The sequence below is a fragment of the Hemicordylus capensis genome, chromosome 5, assembly GCF_027244095.1.
Source record: "Hemicordylus capensis ecotype Gifberg chromosome 5, rHemCap1.1.pri, whole genome shotgun sequence".
Taxonomy (NCBI): domain Eukaryota; kingdom Metazoa; phylum Chordata; class Lepidosauria; order Squamata; family Cordylidae; genus Hemicordylus; species Hemicordylus capensis.
In genome coordinates this window covers 152,203,550-152,218,042 of record NC_069661.1, presented here as the reverse complement: position 1 = coordinate 152,218,042, position 14,493 = coordinate 152,203,550, and the positions used below count along the sequence as shown (strand labels likewise).

General features: G+C 40.4%; 1 protein-coding gene across 3 annotated transcripts; it reads left to right on the top strand.

Annotated features, from left to right (window-relative positions):
• Window positions 1–5,542: 5,542 nt before the first annotated feature.
• On the top strand, window positions 5,543–14,166 carry SYPL1 (synaptophysin like 1). Of its 3 annotated transcripts, none has more exons than XM_053258585.1 (6): window positions 5,543–5,677; window positions 6,066–6,137; window positions 7,973–8,091; window positions 11,245–11,449; window positions 12,546–12,734; window positions 13,276–14,166. In XM_053258585.1, exons 2-6 carry the CDS (start codon window positions 6,069–6,071, stop codon window positions 13,402–13,404), a joined length of 711 nt encoding a protein of 236 aa, XP_053114560.1. In that variant the 5' UTR covers window positions 5,543–5,677; window positions 6,066–6,068; the 3' UTR covers window positions 13,405–14,166. The 3 variants fall into 3 exon arrangements, with proteins under 3 accessions (XP_053114560.1, XP_053114559.1, XP_053114558.1); XM_053258584.1 differs by having other exon boundaries at window positions 5,581–5,718; XM_053258583.1 differs by lacking the exon at window positions 5,543–5,677 and adding an exon at window positions 5,791–5,948.
• The last annotated feature ends 327 nt before the right edge of the window (window positions 14,167–14,493 follow it).

The window sequence follows — 14,493 nt, the reverse complement described above, 5'->3', positions numbered from 1 at the left end:
TGTAAAAGGGAGGCCAGGGAGATAGTGGAGGTTGCAAAGGTGGGAGCCCAGAACAGAGAAGATCAAACCCACCCAGCAGAGAAGAGAGGAGAACTTCTGAAGAAGCAGGTATGGGGCTGATATCACTCAAAGGGGGTCGAGCAGCCAAGAGAGCAGCTGTGGAAGAGATTCTCCTGGGCCCAAAAGCAAATTAAATACTCACATCTCTATCACCAATGTATTCTTCTTACTGGATGCCTGGAAAGTGGTTTATGCCCAAGGGGATATTTTTACCAATAAGCCAGAGGAGGGCTCGGGCCAGTGGGGTAAAAAGGGGGGCCAGGGAGATAGTGGAGGTTTTAGGGGAGAGAGAACAGAACAGAGAAGATCTGTGCAGCCTAACCTACTTCACAGGGTTGTTGTGAGGAGAAACTTAAGTATGCAGTACAATGCTCTGGGCTCCTTGGAGGAAGAGCAGGATATACATATAAAAATAAAATAAATAAATAAATAAAAGGAAGGAAGGAAGGAAGGAAGGAATGCAAGGCCTGGCTGCCTGAATGGAACAGCATTATGAGAATTGAAAAGTGTGTACCTAGCTTCTAAAAATGAAACCTACATCTATCTCTAAATATAGCAAGAATGTACTCCTATAGAAATAGTTGATTAAATAGAATCTTCACGACTAGTAATTTAAATTGTGATTTGAATCCTTAAAATTCAGACCAACTGTGAAGCTATTTAAATCGTGATTCATATCAATTTGTTTAAAATCAAATCGGCCCTGGGTGCAAGCACGGGTTGAGGGGCCTCCCACGTTTCTTTTGATTTCCATCGGAAATGAAGGGATGATCATTGGTGATATGCAGTTTCAAAACAATGCACTCCAATACATTTGGAGATTACAACCGAATGAATGATAATGATGTTATACGTAATGAGGTGATAGATCACATTTTGTTTCCTTGGATTCTTCTCAGTCTTCTAATGGGTTATGTAATGTCAACTAGCAGAAAATCCCACCAGAAGAAGATGAATTAACAATGTGGGACAAATGAACAATTAACAGTGCAATTAGCAATGAAGATGAACACTCAAGAAGTTACACTGCCTCACTTTTTGAGGGGGGTCTTTTCCTAAGGCTGGTGGGTTACATCATGCAGCATTTCATTTCAAGTTGTTGCATGTGGTTGCAGCTGGATATGGAGGCCACTGACATGATTGGCAGCTTCGATCACAGGGACTCTCCATTGATGATTATCATTCGGTGATAATGACTGAATGAATGATAATGATGTTATAAGTAAATAGGTTAAAGATCGATCACTTTTCGTTTTCTTGGATTCTTCTCAGTCTTCTAATGGGTTGTGTGCTGTCAACTAGCAGAAAATCCCATCAGGAGAAGAAGATGAATTAACAATGTGGGACGAGTGGACAATTAATAGTGGAATTAACAATGAGGATGAACATTCAAGAAGTGACACTGCCTCACTTTTTGAGGGGGCTCTTTCACTCCATATATGCACTACCTGGGGAACTGCCTGGCAGCAGAGAGCAGCAGGCAAGGAGACACAGTCTTGAGTGGATGTCTGAAGGGACACAAGGAGCCTGCTGCTTGCTTCCCTTCAAACTGACTAGCAAAAGCCATTGTGATAGCTTTGGGGCTGAAGAGGGATGAGCTTACTTATCCCTTGTACTTCAGCCCAAACCCATCATGTGGACCAGAGCAACATGGATTTAGTAAATGAATGTGCTTGCCCTAAGCAAGGCAAGCCCCTGTAATGGCCCCGGGGCTGAAGCACAGCAGGAACAAGCTCAGTCCCATTCTTTTGCTCTGAATCTATTGTGGGGATAGGCTGCATACCTTGGAGCAGGCATCCCCAAACTGCGGCCCTCCAGATGTTGCTGAACTACAACTCCCAGCATCCCTAGACACAATTTTTTGTGGCTGGGTATGCTGGAAGTTGTAGTTCAGCAACATCTGGAGGGCCGCAGTTTGGGGATGCTTGCCTTGGAGTTTCAGGGACCCAGTGATGAGTTTCAGGGTCCCCAGGATCCCCTCAACAGCTAAGGAGGCACTTGTGTGTGGGGGGGTCCCCCTCTTTCCTCTGCACACACAGTGGCTCATGGGTCTCCACCTGTCCAATTATCTTTTCCCCGTGCTGATCAATTTTTGTGTTATTTAGCCACTAGAGGGCAGACGTACTCTTCTCAAGGAATTATTATTGTTGGGTGTCAGCAAATACACTTGAAACTAGAGAGCTTGTTCTTCTGACTCATGTTATAGATTAGGTTTGATTGTAAGGTCCAGACTCCAGCCCAATTCCAAATAGATCAAAGTATGGGCAATGATCATTTTAGGTTTTTCAATAATTTCTAAGAAGAAGAAAAAGGTAAAGAGTTTGCATGATTTAATCGGAAACTTTATAGCCTATGGAGGCTGGAAGATGACACCACACACACACACACACACCAACCATCTTTACATCTTTAACAAGACCCCCCAAGTTAGTTATAATTCTTTTTTCATAAATGACAAGAAATATCAAAACAAAATTGAATAAAACTATTCAAGAGACACAATTAATTCATTATCCTACTATCCCCACCAAATGGATATCCTATATATATATATATATATATATATATATATATATATATATATATATATATATATCTTGCTTTTTGTCCTGACTTACACAGCAAACACAGTAAAACAATACTTAAAAAAAAACACTAAAAAAACAAATACAGCACCTGTGGCACACAAAGAACCCCAAAGCAGCAAAAATATTTTCCTCCATAAAAATCACACTCAAACAAAAGTTTTCGGTCTCCTCCCAAAAAACACTTAATGAGATAACTAAATGAAGCTCCCTTGGCGGCAACTTCCCAATGCTATACAAAAATCCAGGTCTTAACAGTCAGGGGAAAGGCCATCAATGATGGGTCCAGACATGCCTCTCTTAGAAGTGCATTCCACATAACACACATGACCTTGCTGCCATGCCTTCTAAGCAGCAAGCTTAGAAGCATCACTGTTCTCTTTGGAAAGGCTCCAAGACCATGCAGTGCAGCAGATCGGCAGGGGAAGGACTGTAGTTTAGTGGAAGAGCATCTGCTTTGCATACAGAAGGTTCAGTACGTACCTGTTTCTCCAGGTAAAGGTAAAGTGTATCATCGAGTCAGTGTTAACTCCTGGCGACCACAGAGCCCTGTGGTTGTCTTTGGTAGAATACAGGAGGGGTTTACCATTGCCTTCTCCCCTGAAATATGAGATGATGCCTTTCAGCATCTTCCTATATCGCTGCTGCCCAATATAGGTGTTTCCCATAGTCTGGGAAATATACCAGCGGGGATTTGAACCGGCAACCTCTGGCTTGCTAGTCAAGTCATTTCCCCGCTGCGCCACAGGTAGAGTTGGGAAATACCAGTCTGGGACCCAGAAAGCTTCTGGTAGTCAGTGTATACAATACTGCTGAGCCAATAGTCTGATTTGGTATAAAGCAGTTTCCTATGTATATCCATCATGTAACATTCAAAAGCAAAAGGCTCAAACATGCACAGGTTAAGTTATACACAAGTTGCCTATGGACTTCAGACTGAAATGTATCTCCATTACTCCTAGGCAGTGAAAACAGCAACAAACAACAACAACGGATATTTATATACCACTTTTCAACAAGAGTTCCCAAAGCAGTTTACATAGAGAAATAAAAATAAAGAGGGACTCCTGTCCCCAAAAAGCTCTAAAAAGAAACCTAAAGCAAACACCAACAACATCCACTGGAGGGGATGCTGTGCTGGGGCTGGATAGGGCCAGTTGCTCTCCCCCTGCTCAGTAAAGAGCATTGCCACTTTTAAACGGTGCCTCTTTGCTCAGTTAGTAGGGGATCAAAAGCTCAAGGAACAAACATGTACAGGTTAAGTTATACAAAAAGTTGCCCATTGACTTCAGTCTGAAAAGGTATTTCCATTGCCCCTAAGCAGTCAAAACAGCGAAGCCAACAGCAGCTAGTGGAGCCTCTGTGATGTTACAGAAGGCCTTACAAGTCTAGGAACAGACATAAGATTTACCTATGAGCCACCTAATGGCACAGTGGGGAAGCGACCTGCCTAGAGAGCAGGAGGCTGCTGGTTTGAATCCCTGCTGGTGTGTTTCCCAGAATATGGGAAACTCCTATATCGGGCAACAGTGATATAGGAAGGTGCTGAAAGGCATCATCTCATATTGCACAGGGGGAGGCAATGGTAAACCCCTCCTGTATTCTACCAAGAAAACCACATGGCTCTGTGATCACCAACTCGATGACACAACCTTTACTTTTACAAGACTAGTACAGACCCACCATGATATTATAGTAGATGCAAATGGCATCACAAAGAGCAGAATACACAGAAGATAGCACAGGACTATCAGGAGAGAGAATCAAATTGATAATATTCATGGTTCATCATACTTAACAATAGCATGTATGTGACTATGAAGCATGCAGGAACTTACCTTCAAATAGGGATATTTTCGCAAGTGACACTTAAAACACCTTTGGAATGTCTCATTTGTGGATGTTAAAGCATTATATAGAAGGGAGCTGTTTTCAAATACACATTCAAGTCAACCTATCGTTTAAATCTGTTTTACACCCGCCATGTGGATATTTATGTCTGCAAATAGCCTAGGATCAGCACCTTAGGCAATAAGCCCACAATCATTACCACAGAGTAGTCCTGCAAAAGTGAAAAGTCAATAGCTTGTAAGACAGCCCTAAACTGTTGAAACTTCTCTTTTCATTCTCTGAAAATTCTGTCCAATAATCAGAAGAAAATAAAAGCTACTTTGCTGGGTTCTAACCACAAATAGCAAATAGCCACAAGACCCAGAGGAGCTATCACTATCTTATTATTAATCCCCATCTGTTAATTAGAAGTATGCTGTCTCAGGTAATTATTTCATTTAGGGAAGAAAGGCTAGGTTGGACTTTTGATATTAGTGCTCCTTCGCTTTTAATAGTTGCACAGGGAATTTTGGAAGGTGTATATCAAAGATACAGGCCACTGAAAAGCTGAATCTGCCCAAATATCATTTTATGTATCTCTTAAGGTCACAGAAACCCATATCTTGGTGGATTGAGTATTCTATAGCTTGCTAAAGTGGCTGGATTCCCCCATAGCACAATCATCTGTGATCTTGAAGAAAGTAAACCAGAAATGATTTCTACTTGTAAAAAAAATGGAGTATATTGTTTAATAAAGGCATAGGAGAGGCTTTTCCTAGGGCCATCATTTCTTTTAGTGTGCAAGATAGATAAAATACTGACAATTGCTAATTTGCATTTGGGAATTTATTTTAACATATTTACATTTTCCATTTGCACTCGAAGAAAGGTCCTCACATCTCTCTGTCGTGAAGTAAATCCTGCTTTTGCAAATGTAAAATGGGCAGTTGCCCATTTTAAGTAATGCAGAGATTGTTGAGAAATGAAAACCCAGCCTTGTGACAAAAGCTGATGGGTTGCTTTACAGGCAGCCATATCGAATGCTAAGCCTTCCTCAAGGCACAAGTCCGCTCCTCTGCTGTATTGTGGCTCCCTTACAGCCCAAATCTTCGTACAAGGAGAAGGCTATCTCCAGGGTAATCTTTAACAGGCCAGAGCCTGTTAAGACAGAAGTTAACACAGAAGTAATGCTGGTGTAAATAGTAAGTGGTACTACTGCCGAGCCCATAGAGGACTCTCAAGGGTGAGATCCTTTGTTTGTTTGTTTGTTTGGATGGGTGGGATACAGCTCCAGCTGACCCTCAGCTAAGCCCATTGTGAGGTGGCAGTTGGGGGAGGAGAAAAGGGGAATTCTATTGCCTGAGTGATGTGGGTGGAGCTCGATGAGGCAGGCTTTATAGGTAGAAGCAGGCCTGAGGGCTGGCCACAGTCACTGTGTGTGACTAGAGAGGGGAAAGTGTGTTTCTGGTCAAGGTACTGGCTCCTCCTAGGCCTTTCCCCCTTTGTGGCTCTCTTGCTCGCCCTAGAGTTTCTTAGCTCCATCTTGTCTATACTCCTTTCTGTTCTAACTTTATTCTCTTTCTCTCACAGAAAATGAGTGACTTCCACCTTGATCTTAATCCACTCAAGGAGCCGCTGGGTTTAATCAAACTTCTTGAGTGGGTGAGTCTCTGGGGAGGGGATTCAGCTCTAGTGTACTGGATCATCTTGATATCTAAATAAGCCAAAGAGTGGGGAGTGGCTGGATGAAAGGTCTGTATTGGATTTTTTATATAGAAAGCCTTGGGGGAGGCTGAAGAAAGGCTTCTAGGCCTATTCTTCTGCTGGCTCTAGAACTTGGCTTTGTAGTAATAGCCTCTGACCTAAAATAAGGCTTGTGCTAGGCCTAGTGCTTTTTGGTGTGGCCTAACTCCTGGCTGGCTAAATCTGAATATTAGCATATGTGGTTGTCGTGCCAAGCTGTGTATAATACAAGAAAACAAATAATTGCACTATATTTGGAGACGGTGTATGTATATATGGCTGTATGTAGGCAACTAATATAGCTATTGTGCAAAGCTCTTCTTAATGTGTTAATGCTTGCATAATTTAAGTCTCTTCTTCCCCCTACCCCCATAAAAATATATTTGTTTCTGTGGGTGACTATGATCTAATTAACATATTGTGTCCAAATGGTGGGTAATCCATTCCAAGATGGGCTTAGGAGTGTACTTTTAAAACTAAAAATATGTGTGTGCACACACTGAAGGTGATAGAGTAGGCAAAATACTCTAGCATCCTATTAAAACTTTACCCTTGTTCTAGGCCAGGAATACTCAACTTTGGTTCCTCCTGCAGAAGTTGGCCTACAACTCCCATGATTCCTGGCTATTGGCCACTGTGGCTGGGATTATGGGAGTTGTAGTCCAAAAACAGCTGGGGGGCCTAAATTGAGCAGGCCTGCTCCCTAGACCATCCCCTGCTGTTCCTGCAGGAGTGTAGGACCTTGCTGCTTCCTGGATCTATTGGTGGCTCCTCTTCTGTATCAGCATTGTGTGTTTTTATGTACCATCCTAATGTCCCTTGTTTTTCCCTCATTCATCCTGCAAAGTCTTCTGCACCTGGGGCTCCAAAGGACTCTTCTTATGCCCATTCTTCATCCCATGTTGTTCTCTGCAGAGTTGCTTAACTGTTGCTGAAGGTAGAGCCTATTTTGGCCTTGCAACAAAGGGATTAATTGCTGGTAGAAAACCCAAGTTTTCACAGCATAAATGAGCCTAATACTACTTTGACTGAAGCTTGGAGTTCTTGTAGTAATATACAGCTTTCAAATGGAGCTCTAGACAACCAAAAACAGCAACTATAGACATCTGGTGCTCGGAATGTTAAATATATTTAGCTGACAAAACTATTGTGCCTTTAGTGGCTATGTCAAGTAGAAGCTGAGGAAGTGAAGCTCTTTCCATTGCTATGGCTGCATGTTAGGCAGAACTCCAGCAAGTTAAGGTTCTCTTATCATGCACCTGAAAACTATCAGGAAAAGGTGGCAACAACATAAGACAATGGGAGAAGCTAATTGGCCTGAATAAATTAAGCAATGTCTTACTGGTTTTCATCTCATAACACCTTTGTTAGCCACCCCACAGCAAATTGTGTTCTGGATAGCTTGCAATAGAATATACAATTAAAACACAAAACAAAAAAATGCAATACAATATAGAAATATTGTTTTTTTAATAAGACACTGGATGCCGTCTAAAAAGCTGAATAACCCTTTGAGTCCCTTGTTCTTCAGCTGCTAGAGGGAAGCTAGAAGAATACTTCTACAGATTTTTATAGGCTTATAAAATATTTGTGTCTATAAAGCAGGGAAAGAGAAGGGCACAAACACCAGTTCTAGTATTTTTAGAAATATAGCTAGGAGTCTGCCTTGAAGAGTCAGTAAAAACTAGCTGTACAGTACTTCATACAAGGCATCTTCTGTTAAATTTACAAACATAAATGTCTTTTCTTTACAGTTCTTTTCTATCTTTGTATTCGCTACATGTGGAGGCTATAAAGGTGTAACCACAGTTCTAGTCTCTTGTAATGGACTTGTGAATAGAACAGTAACGGCTTCTTTTGCCTATCCTTTCAGGTAAGTCTGAGCTGTCTATATCCAACTTGTATCACTATTACTCAGTCATTTGATCTCCAGTTACCTACTGCATTAGTACTGTGTCTAGTGGCTTATTGTGTCTGGAAAAGTGAAAGGATTTCTTAATGGCTCCCTAATCAAATGGTAGTTTCCTAATATTGGTGAATACAGTGGCAATCATTTGCATGCAAAACGAGTTATTTCAAGCTGCACTAGTTATTTCAAGCTCAGTCATTTGATTTCCAGTTACCTACTGCATTAGTACTGTGTCTAGTGGCTTATTGTGCCTGGAAAAGTGAAATGATTTCTTAATGGCTCCCTAATTAAATGGTAGTTTCCTAATATTGGTGAATAGTGGCAATCATTTGCATGCAAAACTAGTTATTTCAAGCTGCACGCAGCACTATATTTTGATACATAATACAGTATTAGCCATATATTCTCTTTTTGCACTTTATTTTTATTAGTTTTCTACATTATTCTACAGTATTAGCCATATATTCTCAAAAAGCCTTTATTGGATCTGATATGATGCACTATAGCTGACTTTTCCAATTTATCAATGAGCAGTCTCTCTCCCAAGTGAGAAATGAGGGCAGCTTGTAAGATTCCATAGGTAAAAAGCTATTATTTATTTATTTTATTTTATTTTTATACCACCCTTCCAAAATGGCTCAGGGCAGTTTACAATTAAAACAAACCACTAAAATAGTAAAGAGCTAAAACAAATTAAAAACAATATATAACAATTTAAAAACATTTTAGAACAATTACAGTGATTAAAATCCCAAAATTGGGTTTTCAATTTTAAAATAAACCAGAAGTTTATTTAGGAAGCTGAGAAAGCTTGGGTGAAAAGATGGGTTTTCAGGTATTTTTTGAAAATTGCCAGAGATGGGTAGGATCCCTGTTAGAGGGAACACTGCTCTCCACCAATTTTTTATATCCTTTACATTAGAAGGATATCATTGTACGTGGTAAAGAGATGCCAATGGACACAATGATAGTGGTTAGAGGTGAAGTTATGTATGTTACTTACAGAACCTAGGTTTCACATATCCATATTCCATATCCATACTCCTTTACTGATGGAGTTACACTGGTTGCCAATAGGATCAGCAGGGAGCACATTCCCTGATATTGACTACAACTCCCAGAACCTCCAGCTGCAATGGGTTTTGCTTGGGGATTATGGGAGTTGTAGTCAAAAACATCTGGTACTCCCTATTAGAGGGAACACTGATGGAGAGCAATAGCTGGCAAGTGAAGAGTTCCAAGTTGAGGATTCTAACTAGCATGTTGTTGGATGAGCTTTAATGGTAGCTCTGGGCACAAGAGTAGGCAGATAAACTCAGTAGTAGGAAGTCACAACTGACAAAGAGACACCCACTTGTGCTTTTTGCTTGTGGGCTTCCAGAAACTGTAAGAGCAAAGAGTTGCTGTTAGTACATTTGAAACTCTAAAGATGTTGAAAGTGGATTTATCCTGGGAGTCCCAAAAAGCTCTGGATTCCTATCCCTGCTTTCACTTGTGTAGGTCAGTCAAGACTAACCTCACAAATCTTAATCTGGTTGCTGCCCAGTGGGTTTAACCTGCTGCCTGAAGCTAGTCATAGTAAACATCAGGCAAGCATCTATACTCCTCTTGTACTATATTCCCTGCTCTCTTTCATTCAGCATTATATCTGACTACTACCAACCATGTTTCAAGGATACTTTAAAATGCTTTAAAAATACTTCTGTGGATAAAACCTGGAAGTTTTCCATACCTGGCTTTTAGTTTGCATCTACAGAATGGAGGGGGTGCATTCACGTATTGGCCAGATTTACCCTGAAGTCGCTGCGAGCTATCGGGGAGGACTTCACACACTTCATGTTTTTTACTGCACTTTGGAATGTAACCTGATTTATATCTGGGGTTTTAAAAATCCACTTTTTGCATCAGGGTTGGGTTTTTTTGCAGCTTTGAACTCTCATTAAAGCCTTGTGGTAAACCCGCAGTAAAGCCTGCTGTCTGGGAGAGATCCGGGTTTCCCAAGCTAACACCTGCATAGTGGTATTAAACTGGACCAGGTTGGCTGGAGCTGAGGGATTGGTTCAAAGGAATTGTGCATGCCACTGATAGGTTAAGGGCAAACCTGCAAGGTTGTACTATAACTACAAGTCTTCCCTTCTAGGAGCTGATGTGAGAGGCTTATGACATGCAAGTGAAAATAAAGTTTTGTTTCTGATAGGCTGCCTCTCAGTCACAATGACCCTCGAAACAGCTTAAAATTAAAAAAGACAAAGATACACAGAAACCAACAGCAGTCGGTTTCCAATTTCAAGAACAAATACGTAGGAATAATCTTGGTTCCTCATTGCAAACTTTCTAAAAGCCTCCATGGAGTGGCAATTCCATATTCCAGGTGCAACCACTTAAAAAAAGCTCTATTTCCGGTAAATGTTGATCTACCTTAAATAGCAATGGCACCCAAAAGAAATTCTGTCCAATAGCATAAATCTTTAAAAATAAAAGTATGTAGCATCCTGATGGGGAGATATCTAAGCTCTTGTTCTGAATAGCACATCCTTGCAAGACCAGTTCTATTTACCCCTGCTAACTTGGCAAAGAGGCACCTTTTAACGTGGTGATTCTCTTTATTTAGCAGGGGGAGAGTAGCTGGCCCTATCCACACACACACCCCCAGCACAGTACTTCCAGTGACTGTTGCTGGTGTCTATTGTGGTGTGTGTGTTTTTAGATTGTGAGCCCTTTGGGGACAGGGAGCCATCTTATTTATTTATTATTTTTCTGTGTAAACTGCCCTGAGCCATTGTTGGAAGGGTGGTATAGAAATTGAATGAATAAATAATAAATCAATATTGGGGCTATTCCAGTCATGGAAAATATGAACAAGAGACTATTTTCAGCTTTATGCTGCTTGATACCTGCTAGATTCCTTTTCTAAACCACAATGTACATTTCTAGATATTTCTAGATGCTGGTGTTACCCTGGTATGTAACTTCTTGCTTTGATAAATCTAGCTTTTACAACACTTGTATAAAACAGCAGTAAAACCAAATTTGACTTAAACTAACCTCAGCAATCCAGCTTGGACCACTGTTGTACAATGTGCTGCTTTATACTGATTGAACTTTTGTGTTTTTTAGGTTGAACAAAGTAACGTTTAGTTCACCAGATCCAACCCAATGCAATGGCTCTTGGGGTGAAGTCCACCTTGTGGGCAACTTTGCCTCCTCTGCGCAGTTCATTGTAACTTTTGCAGTAATTATATTCTTATACTGCATGGCTGCTCTTGTGCTGTACCTTGGCTATATGCACATGTATCGGAATGGTGGCAAAATCCCAATGATAGTAAGTAATTTAACTAAAGCTTAAAAGGTGAAGCTTTTCTCCCTTCTGAATTTTAAGAGTCAACGATGCTTAAATTGACAGCTCTAACAGTGAAAAGTTCAAATATCTGTGTAGAGGCCCTGATGTCATTTGAGGTATGCAGATATTATACAGAACTGACGTGACAATTTCAAATTGAGATTGTATTTTGAACATGTATACATCTACAGCTGAGCAAAATGATTAAATTCTAAAATGGCTTAAATGGCTGGTTTCTCCTGCGTGCCGAGACAATGACTACGTAAGTGGGGCTTGCTCGGGTGAAAGAAAGCTTTATCCCCGTGAAATCCTAATTGCATAGTAAGTTCGCCAGGGCCAGGAACAAGTAATAGAGTAATAATCTCCTCATAGTGATTGTATGTGGCCCCTGTTCTGTGCAGCGCCCACTGATGGCTCAAAATGTGCCTTGGAACTGTATTTTATTTTGGGCAGGGAATACTGAAATCCAGCTTTGTTGCTGGAGTGTACTTGAATGAAGCCAGTACTTTGCATGCCAATTCTTAAAAATGTAAGGAAGAAGAGTATATAACCAGCCACTTGGCTTCTTGAGAGCTAAATTTAGCTATCCAGCAGATTCTTTCTCGAGGACTGTACTCTTAATATTCAGTGTAGTAAGATTCATAATGGGTTCTGCAGCAGACACTACTTCCCAAGCTTTCAGGGGGAAAGCCATTGTACAAAGAGAGTATGTCCATCCAAACAGAGACAAAAAGTTGAATAGTGAATTCTTCTGCAAGCAGTCTTTAGCAGAAGAGCCATTGCCCGATGAGGGAAGCTTCTAGAATGCTGGGGGTGGAGGAACTACAACCTGACTTACTATAGAGTCTGCTGGGATGTAACATCTGTATTTGGGCAGCTTACAGTTCAGCAGCTTGTAACATTTCTGCCAGTATACTCTTATAAAGAGATCTCACTTGCAAAAATCACTGAACATACTTTATTTTAGTAGCACGGTACGTTGATTAACAGCAAATGTCAGCTATTTCCTTTCACTTCTGTCATCTTGAAAGCATTCTGTGTTGAACAGTTGGTAACTTGTCACGATTTTTCACTGCAGGATTATGTCTTCAGTCTCTGTGCTTTCTTTCTGTGGCTGGTCAGCAGTGCTGCCTGGGCAAAGGCCCTTGTTGATATCAAAGTGTCAACTGGTCCACACATTGTTGAAGAGATACCGGCTTGCAAAATGCCAGGGTCCTTCTGCATTTTTGGTTCTGTTACCAGCATGGGAAGTCTGAATGTATCTGTGGTATGTATGTTAACACTTGAGTGATTTAGGGATTGGTTCGTTAATCACAAATCTAAGCTCAAATAACCACCCTAGGGAGTAGAACTTGGGGCCACATAACACACTTCTGTGAAGAGTCTAGGTATTCCATTTGGAAGCCTTTAAGGCACGGTAGCCCTGAAAAGCCTCAATACTGTTTTGCCTATCTTCTGTGGACAGGCTGGCACTGCAACTGCATTTAATTAGGGGGAATGCCATCAATCAAGGCTTAAAAATGCACTAGAATGCAATTGTTTGGCAACATCATCTGGATTCTCCCTAAAAGTGAGTGAACAAAGGATAATTCGAAAGTAAAAAGCTAGGGCAGAAGTAACAGTCATCTAACAACTGGTATGTATGCATGCAAGAACATTAAGACTTAACTTTAAATGGGCCATTGAAGTATAACATGGACTGCAGAAACAAAAGCTTTAAATTCCTCTCCCAGGCAAATGCTTACAACAAAATGGTCAACATGTCTTCATTTGACTTATAATGTCCTCTTGTTCTTTCAACTTTGCAGGTTTTTGGTTTGGTAAACATGATTCTGTGGGCAGGAAATGCTTGGTTTGTATACAAGGAGACAAGCCTGCATAAACCAAACTCCAATTCTCCTGGCTCTGGGCTCTATCCACCTGCATCAGGAATCTAGACTGGAGATGAAACTTCATAGCAAACAGTCATGTTGTATCCTGTTAGTAATCTGGAAAGGCTACCATTTAAAATGATATAACCTTTTGTGGGTATAAACTTTGAAGTACTTGCTCTAGATAAAACTTGTGTTTAGAAGGATTGGCTTATAATACACTGGGTAACTTAATTCCGTTAAACATATGAAAAACCTTGTTAAAATTCAGTCAGATCTCGCTTTGTGAAATAGCATTATCTGTAATGGTGGCTAAAACTTCCATTTGATCTGTAAAAAATCTTGCCTGTATGACTAGTATCCTTCCAATCTCATGTTCCACTTCTGTTCAGAATGAAACCTTTTAGAAGAACTGTTGTATATTCAGTGCAAATTAATGGTGTATCTTTGCTTAAACAAGTTTGAGTTGTCCGATAAAAACTCTTCCCCCAAAATCAGCATACTTGGTATTCCTGGCTTCTGTAATTCTTGAATGACAGAGATAAGCATATTTTGAATGTTAATTTAGGTATAAGGACTAAGGCAAATTTAAGTACCTCAGATAACTTACTGGTCACACTTTGGTTTTAAAAGTATGACAGATGTGTGAAAACAGTAACATTGTATTCACTTGCTTAAGTAAGCTAAATCCTGATCTTCAATATACTAGCTATACAAATAGGTACTGAGAAAATATTGCTGCTAAGACTAAACTTGAGTAAACTTTGAGGAATTATCTATGATACATCTATACTCTTGGCTTCTGTTAATAAATTGAAGTTTCTAGAATCTTGCTATGTTGAGTATATGTTGAGCAAGTTACCCCTGCTAACTTGGCAAAGAGGCACCTTTTAACATGGTGATTCTCTTTATTTAGCAGGGGGAGAGTAACTGGCCCTATTCACCCCTAGCACAGTACCTCCGGTGACTGTTGCTGGTGTCTATCTTATGTTTCTTTTAGATTGTAAGCCCTTTGGGGACAGGCATCCATCCATCCATTTATTTATTTATTTATTTATTTATTTATTATTTCTCCGTGTAAACCACCCTGAGCCATTTTTGGAAGGGCAGTATAGGAATCAAATTGAAATAATAATAATAATATATCCTGAAACA

What these genes read in the sequence shown, in the direction of transcription:
- SYPL1 (XM_053258585.1), top strand. Translation starts at nt 6,069, where the DNA reads ATGAGTGACTTCCACCTTGATCTTAATCCACTCAAGGAGCCGCTGGGT. An exon ending in TAATCAAACTTCTTGAGTGG is followed by an intron (nt 6,138 to 7,972) that starts GTGAGTCTCTGG and finishes TTTTCTTTACAG; the next exon opens with TTCTTTTCTATCTTTGTATT. An exon ending in GAAGTCTGAATGTATCTGTG is followed by an intron (nt 12,735 to 13,275) that starts GTATGTATGTTA and finishes TCAACTTTGCAG; the next exon opens with GTTTTTGGTTTGGTAAACAT.